The sequence below is a fragment of the Glycine soja genome, chromosome 19, assembly GCF_004193775.1.
Source record: "Glycine soja cultivar W05 chromosome 19, ASM419377v2, whole genome shotgun sequence".
Taxonomy (NCBI): Eukaryota; Viridiplantae; Streptophyta; class Magnoliopsida; order Fabales; family Fabaceae; genus Glycine; species Glycine soja.
Window position 1 is genome coordinate 30,373,118 of NC_041020.1, and position 13,548 is coordinate 30,386,665.

Genomic DNA, 13,548 nt, shown 5'->3' on the forward strand with positions numbered 1-13,548 from the left:
GTAATTAAAGTCTGATAGTTTCAAAAAAAAAATTAATTATATATATATATAGGCCAACCTATGAGGCTTATAAGACTTTTTAATAAGCCTACGCCTGATCTATTTAATTTAATAGACTTTTAAAAAAGACTGAACCTAACCTTTTAATTAAATAGGTCAGTTCAGATAAGACTTTATGTAGGCCAGATCGTAAGTCCATGTAGTCCACCCTGGCCTATTCCCACCCCTAATTGCAAGATATTAAATGCAATTAATAATTTGCTATTTGTAATTGACAAATAGTTGTTTTAGTTAAAGTGATTATGATTTGTATGCATATAATTAGGATGTGATTTAAGTATTAAAACAATTGCTGCTTTTTCCGTAAAAAATAATATAAAATAGAAATAAAAAAGTAAATAAAGAAAGTTAAGATTGAGAGAGAAAGATAAAAAGAATAAATGGATATAAATCAATTTAAGAAAAACGAAATTACCCCAAATCTGCTAAATTCCATGGATTTGATGGTTAATCAAATGCCTCAAGAACTTTTGGAAATTATGAAAATATGTTAAACCTGAAAATATAAAAAATAAAATAAAAAAGCATAGTCAATTAAAAGAAACTATATGAGTAAAATGTTGTGTATAAAAAAATCACATTCCAAATACTAAACAAGGAACCTGAAAAACATGTAAAATGAACAAGTTTAAAAATAACTTAGATAGTTATTTTAATGTAAAATAAATTAAATGATAAAAATAAAAATAAAAAACTTAAATGTGATTAGATTATAAACCTAGAAATGCATGATAAGATGATATTACGTTTATGTTATAGGTCCCAAGTGAAAAAAATAATAATGCAAAAGGGTCAATCTAATGGATTGACAGTCAAGCCATCTTTTCTTGTATACCAACTATGGCTATGCTATCCTACTAATGAGTTTGTGAGTTAGATGTTTCCTGCCCTTTTTCAAATACAATGAATGGAAGTTGGATAGTTTCATATGAAGGAAAACCAAGAGTACAAAAAATTATAACAAATAAACACACAAACCCCTCAAATATTTCATATTGTCTTTGGGCTGAGTAAGCAAGAAAAGAATCCTCCAAAATGATAATGAAATGCTAAATTGGTCATATTGAAATCATTGTTGCTTTTTCTGTAAAAAAATAATTGTTGTCTCAATTTTGATTAATATGTTTTATTTAATGTTACTTATCCTAACTTGATATTTTATTTTTTATATACTGTAATTTTTTTAGAAAAATTGTTACCTTAACGGCTATTTAACATTAAATGAGTGAGTAAATTTTTTTATATTAACAATTAAAGATTAAAATTTATTTAAAAATATTTTTTTAAATATAAAACAATTATTTATATTAATTATAAAACGGAAATAATTAGCTTATAAAATAAATAAAATATAAAATATAATGTTTTATATATAATATTTTTTATTTATTTAGATTTAAAATATTTTTTATATTAACAGTTAAACGTTAACAATTTAGTTAAAAATATAATGCTTTTGAAACATAAAATAATTATTTATTATTTATTTAATTATAAACCTGGAATCTGTAGCTTATAAAATAATTAAAATATAAAATATAATGTTTTATATATAAAAAATAATTAAGCATTTTTAATGTTTATATATAATTTTAATATGCTAAATATTATAAACTATAAATCATAAATTCATAAAATATTAAAAATTCCAGTAACAAAAATAAAATCTTCAATTACTAATTTATTCTTATAAAGAGCGGGAAAGATAAAATTCCTTTTTTATCCTTTAAACTATGAGTGGGAAAATTTGAGATTTACAATTTTAGTCTTGAAATGAGTGGGGAAGGAAAATACATAATTATCCTCAATTCTATATATATAGATTTTATACTCCTAAACATTTTAAACATTTTGAATGAAATGAAATTGATTTTTTTTTTGTAAAAAAAAAAACTAGAGAATGAAATTAAATATAAAAGAATAAATCATGGAAAAAGTTTTTATACTTTCGTTTTCAATTTTGATGGAACGTTTCGATTAAAAAAGCATTATTGTTTTTATTACACTAAATGGGAGGTTTAGTTGTATGAGTTTAATTTTAATTTAGAAAAGTTTTACTGATATAACCAATATTTTTAGGTATGGTAAAGAACCTCAAGCAGGCAAGTACGGAATTCCAACTCGAATTTGCTGTGACTTTGACTGAAAATATCTATTTTAATTAAGTATTGTATAAGCATTAGTCAAAATTTTTAAAATAGAGATGAGATGGATATTTAACTATCTCCATACTCTTTCATATCGGTCACCGATATATTTTTTTTTATATATAAGATTTTATTGTTATAATTTTATTTTTTATTATTAAAATATAAATTAGTTAGTTTAATAATTAAATAATAATAATAATAATAAAATAAAAAACTTAAAAATTTATACATTTAAATAAAATAAAATATAATTTTAATTCTTTATCTTTAATTTCTTTGTCATTTATAATTTTTATATATTTTTTGAATTAAAATATAATAATAGCTTTATATATAATTTATTTAATATAAATAAATTAAAAGCATAAAAATGATTTGCTGGGTTATCTAAGGGTGTACCAAATCTGATAAAACTCTATAGAAATGGAGGTGAGTATTAAAATTAAATGTGTCTCTTTTATACCCGAACCTACTTTGTTTTTCATAATTTTGGTTTTGATAGTTTAATAAATTTATAATTTTGGTTTAATCTTTAATTTTAAATACATTCATTTCTTTTTTTTTATTTTAATTAATTAAATTAATTTTTTATCGTATCTTAAGTGAATATATTAGGTTCAATTGCATTAAAATTAAGATTTTGACCAAAATTATAAATTTTCTAAAATAGAAAAACCAAAATTCTGAAAAGTAAAATAGGAAGACCATAACCACATATTAAGAATTATTAAAGGATGAAAATTTTAATTAACTTTTAATTTTCCCCATGATGCATGTATATATTAGTGAAATTTATTCAAGAAGAGATCAATTTATACCAATACAAATTATATATATATATATATATATATAATATCAATATAAGTCTGAGTGTACTTAATTAGTGTAAATCAAATCCTCTTTCTATTTGTCTATATCATTTTTAGTAAATTACAATTGCATCCCATGCGTTTTTTTTCAAATTATACTTGATATTTTTTTCTTTTTTATATTACTTTTACCCCTTCAATTATTGTCCTTAATTAAAGTGAATTGCCCTAACATCTTTGTTAAATACTCAATAAAAAATTAACAATTGACCCTAGATCTTTCTTAAGACAATAACAATTTTTTCCTTTAATATTTAACTCTTACTTCATTGTTGTTAACACTTAAAGATGTAATTCTTGATTGAGACATTATATCAAACATCTAACCATCAAAAATAAATATTTCAAAGAAAAAAGTTAAAAGCACAAATGCAGGAACAAAACACGTCTAACAAAAACACAACAACCAAATGGTTCAACACGAACAAAAAAAAATTAAACTAAAAAAAGAAGAAGGGTGTTAACACATGCTACTAACAATGCGAGTTTACGTTCAACAAAAAGTTGAATTTATGTTTAATTAGAAAAAAAAGAAAAAGAAGAAAAAATGCTAAAATACTTTCAAGTTGAAAATGATACTATATTTTTTATGGAGTTAAGAGGAAGAAGATGAAACTATTTTAGACATAAATTTTCATTAAAAATCATGTAACTAATTAATGTTTAATTATTAAACAATGTTTAGGAAGAAAGAGATCTGGATGTAATGTGACCTAAATAATTAAAGAATTTTATGTAGGGTGAAAAGAAGAAGTGACAGGTACAATTTTAAAAAAATCCAGGGGTGCAAGTATAATTTACCTTTTTTTTATATTTAAGAAATTATTTGGGTTAAGTAACTCTTCCACGTTAACAACTTTTACCTCTTGCAACTCACCATGCAACGTAAGCTTATTTTTAAGCAACTGCTACTGCTCTAAACACCACCGGCACACAACAGAATACCGCTAAAGCTGAAGAGAAAAAATCCATCTTCCAATGTCCACGTGGGCATATTATCTATTCTTTTTTCTTGAATAACGACCAACATAATGATAGGCAAGTTCCACAAAATTCAATAGTTTATCAAACAGAGGAACACCTCCCAACAATACAGAGGTCCGAGATGGATGATGAGAAAAAGCAAACGCATCACGTGCATGGAACATTTTTTTTATCTCAAACAAAAATTATAACACTCTCCCGGTTGTTGTTCCATTAACCATCAACTTTGCTGAACGAATTTGAAATGATGAAACATCTTAATCGTCTGACAGATTATTGCCAACAGTAATCTTTGTTCAAGTGAAAATGAAACTTGAGGCAGAGCTAGTTGACAACATCAAGAACCAGCTTGCGAGACTTTAGAACTGACCACCTCAAGCGGCGGTAATAGGCAGCCTGAAGTAGTGCCAGTGACAGTACAAATATCCATTTAAATCCCATCTGCATATGCATAAAAAGTGTAGTTAGAAAACAGAATATTTTTATTGATTAGGTGGAAACATGATAGCAAAGGAAACGGACCAGTTTTCTCTCTTCCATCTCAGGTTCGGCGGCCCAACTTAAGAATGACACAACATCCTTCCCCATCTGCAACAAACATTAAAATAAAATGAGCTACATTTTTTCCAATTTCTATTTGTAAGAAGATTTACTAAACCATTCCTCCAGAAACAAATATAATACCTGAGCTTCTGTAGCAGGGGTACCATCTTCATATTCCACAGCACCATCATTAAGCATTTTAGGCATGGCAATTGCTCCACCAGGAAAGTAAGGATTATAATGAAGTCCCTCTCTTATCTACATTATTATTTTGAACATAGTCATGAAAAGAAGTTTAAGAACACAATATCAGTACATCGGTATAGGGACAAAATGATATATGAACTAGTACCATATATGTAGAATTCATGAAAAGTATCAATTATACCATTTGCATTTATGTTCTAATTTTGACAATCTACATAAATCTAATGGTTAAAATTCTCTCCTCACTATAAGCACTCCCTGTGTTATGTAAGTGTGCGTGCAGATGTGTGCCTATGTCTCAGCGTGTGATGTGGGTCTTACTATTATTTATGAATGGATTACATTGAACCTGAAAATGGCATATATGATATGCAAGGGATATCAAAAGGCATGATACAAGTTATCCATGAAGTGTTGTACAGAAAATAAATCTCAAGATAGATTCAAAGGCTCTTCAACTGTGCCCTGCCCATCATTACGCCACACATGCAGACATGTGCTCATTAGTGTGCATGAAAAGGAAAAGTATTTGACGGTTGTTAGGCATACACCTGTGTCATAACCACTATAACAGATTTGCAAAATGTTTTATTTTGGTTTAGAACTAGGTATTGGTGGCCTAACATTTTCCATCAGTCAACTTAGAAAAATTTATAAAATTACTTTACTAAATAAAATAGAAGACTTTAGATAAAAAAGAACTTACTGAAACACCAGCAGGTGGGTCACGATAACCAGTTAGAAGGGCAAAAACATAGTTCTGACCATTGTGACGGGCCTGAAAAATCAAAAGGATATATATTTTCAGGTAGACATACATTAGAAAATTTCAAAGATATTACTATCAAATAATTAGCATTACTTTGGTAATAAGACTTAGATCTGGAGGATAAGCTCCTCCATTAGCAAACCTAGCAGCTGCTTCATTTGCATATGGCTGAGGAAAACGATCGCTGAGTTTACCAGGGCGTGTAAACATCTCACCCTCATCGTTAGGGCCATCAACCACCTCAATCTCAGCTGCCATAGCCTTTACCTCTTCTTCTGTATAAGCAACACCAACCAAATCACGATACGATATCAAAGACATAGAATGGCAGGAAGCACAGACTTCTGTATAAACTTGATGACCACGACGAATCCTGCCCATGAAAAATTAATTGAAAGCATTAAGAATTTAAGGCGTTAATTATTATTAAATTATAGATACTAATATAACCTTAATGTGAAATATGGTTTAAATACATGATAGCAGCAGAACATGTATTATCATGTATTCATCATTTATGAACCCTGCCAGTTGCCACAGCTAATGTCCTTAAAGAAGGAAATTATTTCTTTGGCAAAAATCAGAGTTTAAACTCTTTTGCCAGATAAATTACGATGCAATCAATGTATAATAAATACAGTAAACCATCATGTTAGTCCTCCAAAGATACAAGTGTATCAAATTGGTCCTTACTACGTAAGTAAAAAAAAAGGAAGATAACATGTCATATAGCTCTCAGTAATGGTATCCTCACAGATTGAGGGCATTTGAATGAATGTGACATCGTTTATGTCATTTAAGGACTTATTAGATATTGACTATGAATGGAGGACAAATGTGAGTCACATACAAGATTCAAACCATGTTACTTATAACACATCAAAGCCATATGTAATGACAAGGGAAAAGAAGGATGAGTTGCTGATCTAAGGATGGGATAAAAGATAAAATAAGGTTAATTAATTAGAGAGAATAAACTAAACATTATTACATGTAATTCAGCAGGGATAAGATTGAGTATCCAATTTTCTAACTTGGTAAACGAAATTGTTGAGCGAAAGATAGGACAATATAGGGAAAATTCAAGCCAAACTTACGAAGCATGATCATATGAACTAAGAATTCCTTTGTGAGGCCACGGATAGCTTGGACATGCCAGGCCATGCTCAGCTTCATCAGCTGCTGCCATTGTTGAAAAACTGAAAAGGCCTGATAAACCAGCTCCAATTAATGCAAGTGCTCTTAAGGACTGACTGCCAGAAGAGCCAGCATCATCTTTCTTGGCTACGATGGGTGACAACAAGGGAGAGTTCTGCAGTGAATATACAACAGCTATTAGCAATAGCAACAGACACAATCATCTTGTTGCATGGGAACCAAATTTTCATCAACAAATTGAAACAATACAACAAGCATAAAATCCACATATAAGTCTGTAAAAAGATTGAGCTTATATTGAAAGATAGATCATATTGGTTGGATCCAACTTCTCAACCCTCTTGCATGTTTGGCCGGCTAGTGATTGTTTGGGAAAATAATCAATTTCTCATGAAGCTGGCAAAGAAAGTGATTATTTCCTCAAAGAAAGCTAATCCAAAGATATACTTGATGAGGTAAAGAAAAAAAAGCTAGCAAATGGACTAATCCATACAAATATTTCCAGATAAATGAGAATTAAAAGACAGATTTGCATTTCATAATTAGAAACCATTTTGCAATCCCCCCCCCCCCCCCCTCCCTCTTATTGTAAGGATCTCCATCATAGGTCATGAAGACATATATAGACCCCGAAAGGTAATTAAGTGCAAAAGCATCCAATTGAGGGTCAGTGGCTTACAGTAAACCGAGGGTGTAGTTTCCTCCTCAATATCTGCTGAATAACACCTCCAGCCATCTCAGTCACGCTGTAGGTTGTTCCCAAAAATACACAAACAGATAATAAATAATTAGCATTATCCATCTAATATAAGTACTAGACATAAAGTTACAAAAAATAAACATATATGTGAAAGTAACAAACAATAAATCAAATTTAATCTGCAACAGAACAATCATGTAAACTAGCAATGTGACTTGCCACAGGAAATGCTATCACATTTATAAATGTAACGCAAAATTATGCTTAGATGATTTCCAGGCAACAAAATAGCCTTAAACACTCTAGAAAAATGTGGATAGCTTTAAAATGATGCATATTAATTGCTGAACAAATTCCAAACTCAATCACAACATATATGTTCTATATAAAACATATATAAAAAAGAGAACCCTAAACAAAGGCAAAAATGGATGAGATGATCTAAAATGCCAAACAAAGAATGATTTAATGATTACCTTCTTACTCCCTAAAAACGTAAACAAGCATAAGTCCAAAACTAACCAGGTAACAGCGTAATAACGATGATGGTGATAAAACAACAACAACAATAACAATATCCGTCACGTAGCAAATGCGGAAGGGATGTAGCTCTAAATGACATCAACTACACACACACACGCAAAAAATAATAATAAAAATTTACAGACAATAATCCACTATTCGACGACACAACTTTGGCTATCTACTATATAATTCTAACCAGCATATTTTCTGAATCAAGATTATGCCTTCACCAATAAGTAACTCTCGCAATTTTCTGATAACCCAAATTAAAAATCATCATAAGCTCTAAATTGTTATATTTAAAACAACACACTCCACATTAAACAACATCTTACTTATTCACAAACAACAATTAATAATAAAATTAAAAGGGGAACCTAAAATACAATAGAGACGCAATTGCGAGGGATTAAAGAAACCTGAGGAGAAGAGAAGAGAAGAGTGGACTCACGAAAGGAGGCAAAGGCGAAGGTTGAATGGTCAAAAGGAGAGAAGTGAGGGAACTGTGTGGTGTATTGTGGTGTGGCAGATTCAGTTGAAGACAACAATACAACAAAATGAACAAAAAAACCAAGGAGCAGTAGTAGCAGCCATTCGCATGTTTCCACCACACGTTCCGATCTCGTCACCACAATTGCTCTTAGCTTTTGGGCTTTTCATTATGGGCCTCGAGCCTACCGCTGGTTTCAAGTCCATGCCCGTCATTTTCGAAGGACATTTACTTTCTGCACTTCACTACTTGCTTCCTGCACTTCCCATTTTCATTGTGTGAACAAAATTACCCTTAATAAGTCTCAGCAGTCTCTTCCCCCAAATGTCTTCCCTGAGTCGGCAATCCCACACGCGATTTCGCTGCTTCCCTCAGTCACATGACACACTTCCCTTATCACCCTCTAAGTGTGACGGTGACCAAGGTAAGTGAGAGTTTGGCTTCTAGTCTATTGTGGTGCTGGATTTTGGTGTGGGAGTTTGGTTTCTACGGAGTGGGTGCTAGGTGTTGGGGTTTTGGAACACATTTTGGGATTTTCAAGTTTATTATGGAATACTTATTCCGCAATACACTTGTAAATCCATGAATATGTTACCAAACACATATTTTGTAATACATAAATTTTGATTTTTTGGCTTTTAGAATAGGTATTCGAGAATATATTTTAGATTTACAAGTGTATTACAAAATAATCATTCCATAATAGACTTTCTAAATATGTTTCAAAATGCCTATTATGAAAAAATGTTTTGAATTTTTTTCTTTCAAAATAGATGTTTTAGAATACTTATTCCAAAACATATTTCGAAGTAACCATTCTGAGATGGAATACTCATTCTAAATTGCAAATTTTATGAAATACTCATTCCAAAACATCATTTAGGAGAAAAGAGTTCATAAAAATGGGAAGTGCAGGAGCGGTGAAGCTCAAAGTAAATGCCCTTTCAAATGTTTTTTTATTTACTGCCAAAAAGTAGTTTGCAAAAAAATGCAAATGACTTTTTTTATCATGCTATAAGGGGGGGGGGGGGGGGGGGGGGTAGTTACATTGTTTTTTGTTTGTTTCATTTTATACTTATAACTATGAATACCTTATTCCTCTATGAATTATTGTTTTCTATTATTATTTTTTATTTTCTATACAAATTTTAAAAATAGTAAATAAAGTAAAATTAATATAAAATTTTTATAATTAAAGTGAGAATAAAAATAAAAATAGAAACAAATAACAGTTTTTTTTTTTTTCAAATCATACAACTCAATTTATTCTCTAGCTATTAAGTTCACCACTTTAGTCCATCCAAGTCAAAACTTCTTTTATTCCTTCAAAATCTAAAATCAATTTTTTTCTTATTTCTTTTGTTATATGACATCATTTAATTTAATAGTTGACTTCTGGTGTGTTAACGAAATGGCACACGGCCATTTTAGATGACACTCAATAATATGTAGGTGATAGTGTCATACAACAGTAACTCCTATTTTTTTAAACTTTAAAATAAATGTTATTTACCTGTCTTGAAATAAATATTAGGGATTAAAAAATGATGATTTTAAAATTTGAAAATATGGAAATTAAAGAAATTTTTTTATAGGGAATAAAACAAAAATTCATTTATTTTACACGAGAAAAAATTGTTCTTACTGACTTTTGGAAGCTCACAAATACTCTTCAACGATCTCCTCGGGAATTACCTTCCTTTTCCTTCTCCTTCTTGCTTGTTACGTACTATCCAATCTCCTCCATGTTGGCGGGGGAACTTGCAATTGGACTGTTTGGTTAATGTATTATTATGCCTTAGTTACTTACTTGGTGTCCGGTTGTTATTGAAGTTGAAAATCACAAATATTGTTTGAGGCGTGATAATTACTGACTTAAAAAGTTTATTTGTGATGTCCCACGTATATTTCTTAGGATATATATAATCTTTTAATTTATTATAATCTTTGTGCAGTACGTGGTGCAATACCTTGCTGAGGTTATTGTATTTGGATGGTGAACGGTAGTTAGTTAAAAAAATATATGGTCACATCATAATTAAAAAATATTATCAATTAATTGTATTAGATGATCAAAGTAAATATTATTAGTTAACAAAATCTCCAACGCGCTGTAATGTTTGAAATAAATTATGTTAGTTATAAATAGTTTATAATATTCTTTACTTAAATCTTTTAAAAAAACTCTTTTAAAATAAACATTAAAATTACAACAATCTCTCACATATTTTAAAAGAATAAATTACATTTAAAAAATAAAAGAAAATTTATGGGTTGACATGAGGTTTAATGCATCGGACTTAATATAGCAAGCTATATGAACTAGACCTAGACTGATAGGATTTAATACACAATGTAGTCGATGTAGCAAGTTATATGAACAAAAAATTTTTGGTGTGCGATAGTGGTCTACCAATCACAAGACACCCATTCAGTCTTTTGTTATCAAGTGCATGCTCTAAACCATACACCACTTGACACTTATATAGGTGATTTCATCAAGTGCATGTTATAAACCATACACCACCCATAAGGGATATGAAAATCATTAAAAATTTTATAAGATGTAAAGCTTTCTCAAACACATAAAGTTTATTATAAAGTTTATCATCTCATTAATGTGGTTCTAACACTTTCTCACACCATAGGAAGGGACCAAAAGAAAATTGATATATATCAATTTAAGTGTTAGTAGAATTGACAAGTGACTTGTTTTTACCTATATGAACTTTCTTCATGGGATGTCCAATCACAAAGGTTGGGATACCATCACTTGTTTGTTTTCAAGTGACTTAAGTTCTATTCCCCTCGATGTTTCTAATATCATATTCCTCCCTAGGGTTTTGTCAAAGGATCTGCTAAGTTTCCTTCTGACTTCACATAATCTATGGAAATTATTCCATCTTTTAGTAGCTACTTAACCACATTATGTCTCAGTTGTATATGTCTGTTTTTTCCATTGAATGTTTTATTCTTAGCCACAACTATCGCTGACTAGGAATCACAATGCATATATATTGATGGAGTCGGTTCCATTCCTAAAGGAATATTAGCTATGAAATTTTTCAACCACTTAGCCTCACTATCATCCATTTCTAGAGCAACAAACTTAGACTCCATAGTTTGTCTAGTTGATCTCCAAGCTACCGCATCACCACCAAGAGTAAACACATAATCATTAGTGGATTTTGTCTCATCTGAATTAGAGATCCAGTTAGCATTTGTATTCAATACCATAATCCATGGTACCTCTCAAATATTTCATGAGTCTAGCAAGTGCATCCCAATGGTTTTGATTAGGACTATGGGTATATCTACTCAATTTGCCTACTACATATGCAATATCAGGTCTAGAAAAGTTCATCAAATGCAGTAAGCTCCCAATGATTTTGACATATTGAGTTTGAGCAATTGGTTCTCCTCTATTTTTCTTTAATTGATAGTTAGCATCATAAGGGGTAATCACTGACTTAAAGTCATAATATTTATACTTCCTAAGAAGTTTCTCAACATAATGCTCTTGGGATAGTAATATACTATCTCCCTTCCTTATAATTTTAACTCCCAAAATAACACTTGCTTCACTCATGTCTTTCATATCAAATTTAGATGCTAAGAAAGATTTAGTTTTAAAAACTATATCATTGCGTATAATAACATGATCGTCATTCACAAACTTTGTATACACACATCTATCAGCATCACTACTAGAAAAACCATCAACAAGTAAAGTCTCATTAAGCTTTTCATGTCATTCTTTAGGCGCTTGTTTAAAACCATATAGGGATTTCAAAAGTTTGCACACTTTGTTCTCTTGACCATCCACCACACATCCCTCAGGTTGAGTCATATATATTTGTTCCTCTAAATCACCATTCAAGAAAGTTGTCTTAACATCCATCTGATGAGTCACTAACTTATGGATTACAGCTAAGGCTATCCAAATCCTAATGGAGGAAATCCTTGTAATAGGTGCAAAGGTATATATATAAAAAATCTATGTTAGGTTTCTGAGTAAACCTTTTAGCAACCAACCTTGCCTTCCACTTATCTATAGATCCACCAGGGTTATACTTTCTCTTAAAGATCCATTTACATCCAATAGGATTTGCACCCTCAGGTAGATCTACTAAAGTCCATGTATTATTCTTTTTAATAGAATCAATTTCAATCCTAATGGCTTGCTCCCAAAGGTTTGCATATAAAGAACTAATAGCTTCTGAAAAACTTAAGGGATCATCCTCAATAAGATATGTATAAAAGTCATCTCCGAAAGATTTCTTTTTCCTATGTCTTTTACTTCTCCTCAAATCCTCGCTTATAGGCTCACTATAGGTTTCAGCTAGTTGTTCAAGACTAGAAACGATACTGGAACTAACACTAGGCCTCAAAGGGAAAACGTCCTTAAAGAATTCAACATTCTTAGTCTCCATGATGCTATTGCACTCAATCATATCACTCTTAAGAACTAGAAACCTATAGGCAGCACTATGTTCAACATAACTAATAAAAAAGCAATCAGAAGTCTTAGATCCTATTTTTCTTTTCTTTGGATCGGGTAACATCACTTTGGCTAGGCACCCTTACACTCTCAGATATTTTAGGTTTGATTTATATCCTTTCCATAACTCATATGGGCTCAAACATGTTTTCTTATGTGAAATTCTATTTTGTAAAAAACTAGACTTTGGCTCGTGCGGATGCACGGGCTCATACTCCTATCTGAGTATTGAAAAGTTGGAATAATTAATATTGAGTTACATGTAGGTAATAAAGTATGATTTTAAGGCAACATGTTAATATTATATATTGTTTGATATTGTTTAGAATAAAAGAAAGGATGCACAATAAAAATATGTGAATCAAACGATTACATGATTGGATAATATGTACCTCACTAAGTCATGAAAGATCAAGAACACTAAGTCATGAAACATCAAGAGGTAGAAAAAAGATTTGAGAAAAAATATAAGTCAACGAAATAAGTTTATAATTAATTAAAGCAAATCATAAACTGTTTAGTCAAAATTAAAAAGAAATTGAAAAATTGTTTGATACCCAAAGGTATTGAACTTACAACATTAATAAAAATA

General features: G+C 30.2%; 1 protein-coding gene across 2 annotated transcripts; it reads right to left on the reverse strand.

The window, feature by feature from the left end:
* Positions 1-4,033: 4,033 nt before the first annotated feature.
* On the reverse strand, positions 4,034-8,579 carry LOC114400705 (cytochrome c1-2, heme protein, mitochondrial-like). 2 transcript variants are annotated; one of them, XM_028363298.1, is made up of 8 exons: positions 8,417-8,579; positions 7,420-7,486; positions 6,680-6,894; positions 5,676-5,955; positions 5,520-5,591; positions 4,748-4,864; positions 4,586-4,651; positions 4,034-4,504 (listed from the first exon to the last, which is right to left on the reverse strand). In XM_028363298.1, exons 2-8 carry the CDS (start codon positions 7,474-7,476, stop codon positions 4,388-4,390), a joined length of 924 nt encoding a protein of 307 aa, XP_028219099.1. In that variant the 5' UTR covers positions 7,477-7,486; positions 8,417-8,579; the 3' UTR covers positions 4,034-4,387. The 2 variants fall into 2 exon arrangements, with proteins under 2 accessions (XP_028219099.1, XP_028219100.1); XM_028363299.1 differs by having other exon boundaries at positions 8,385-8,579.
* Between the last annotated feature and the right edge of the window lie 4,969 nt (positions 8,580-13,548).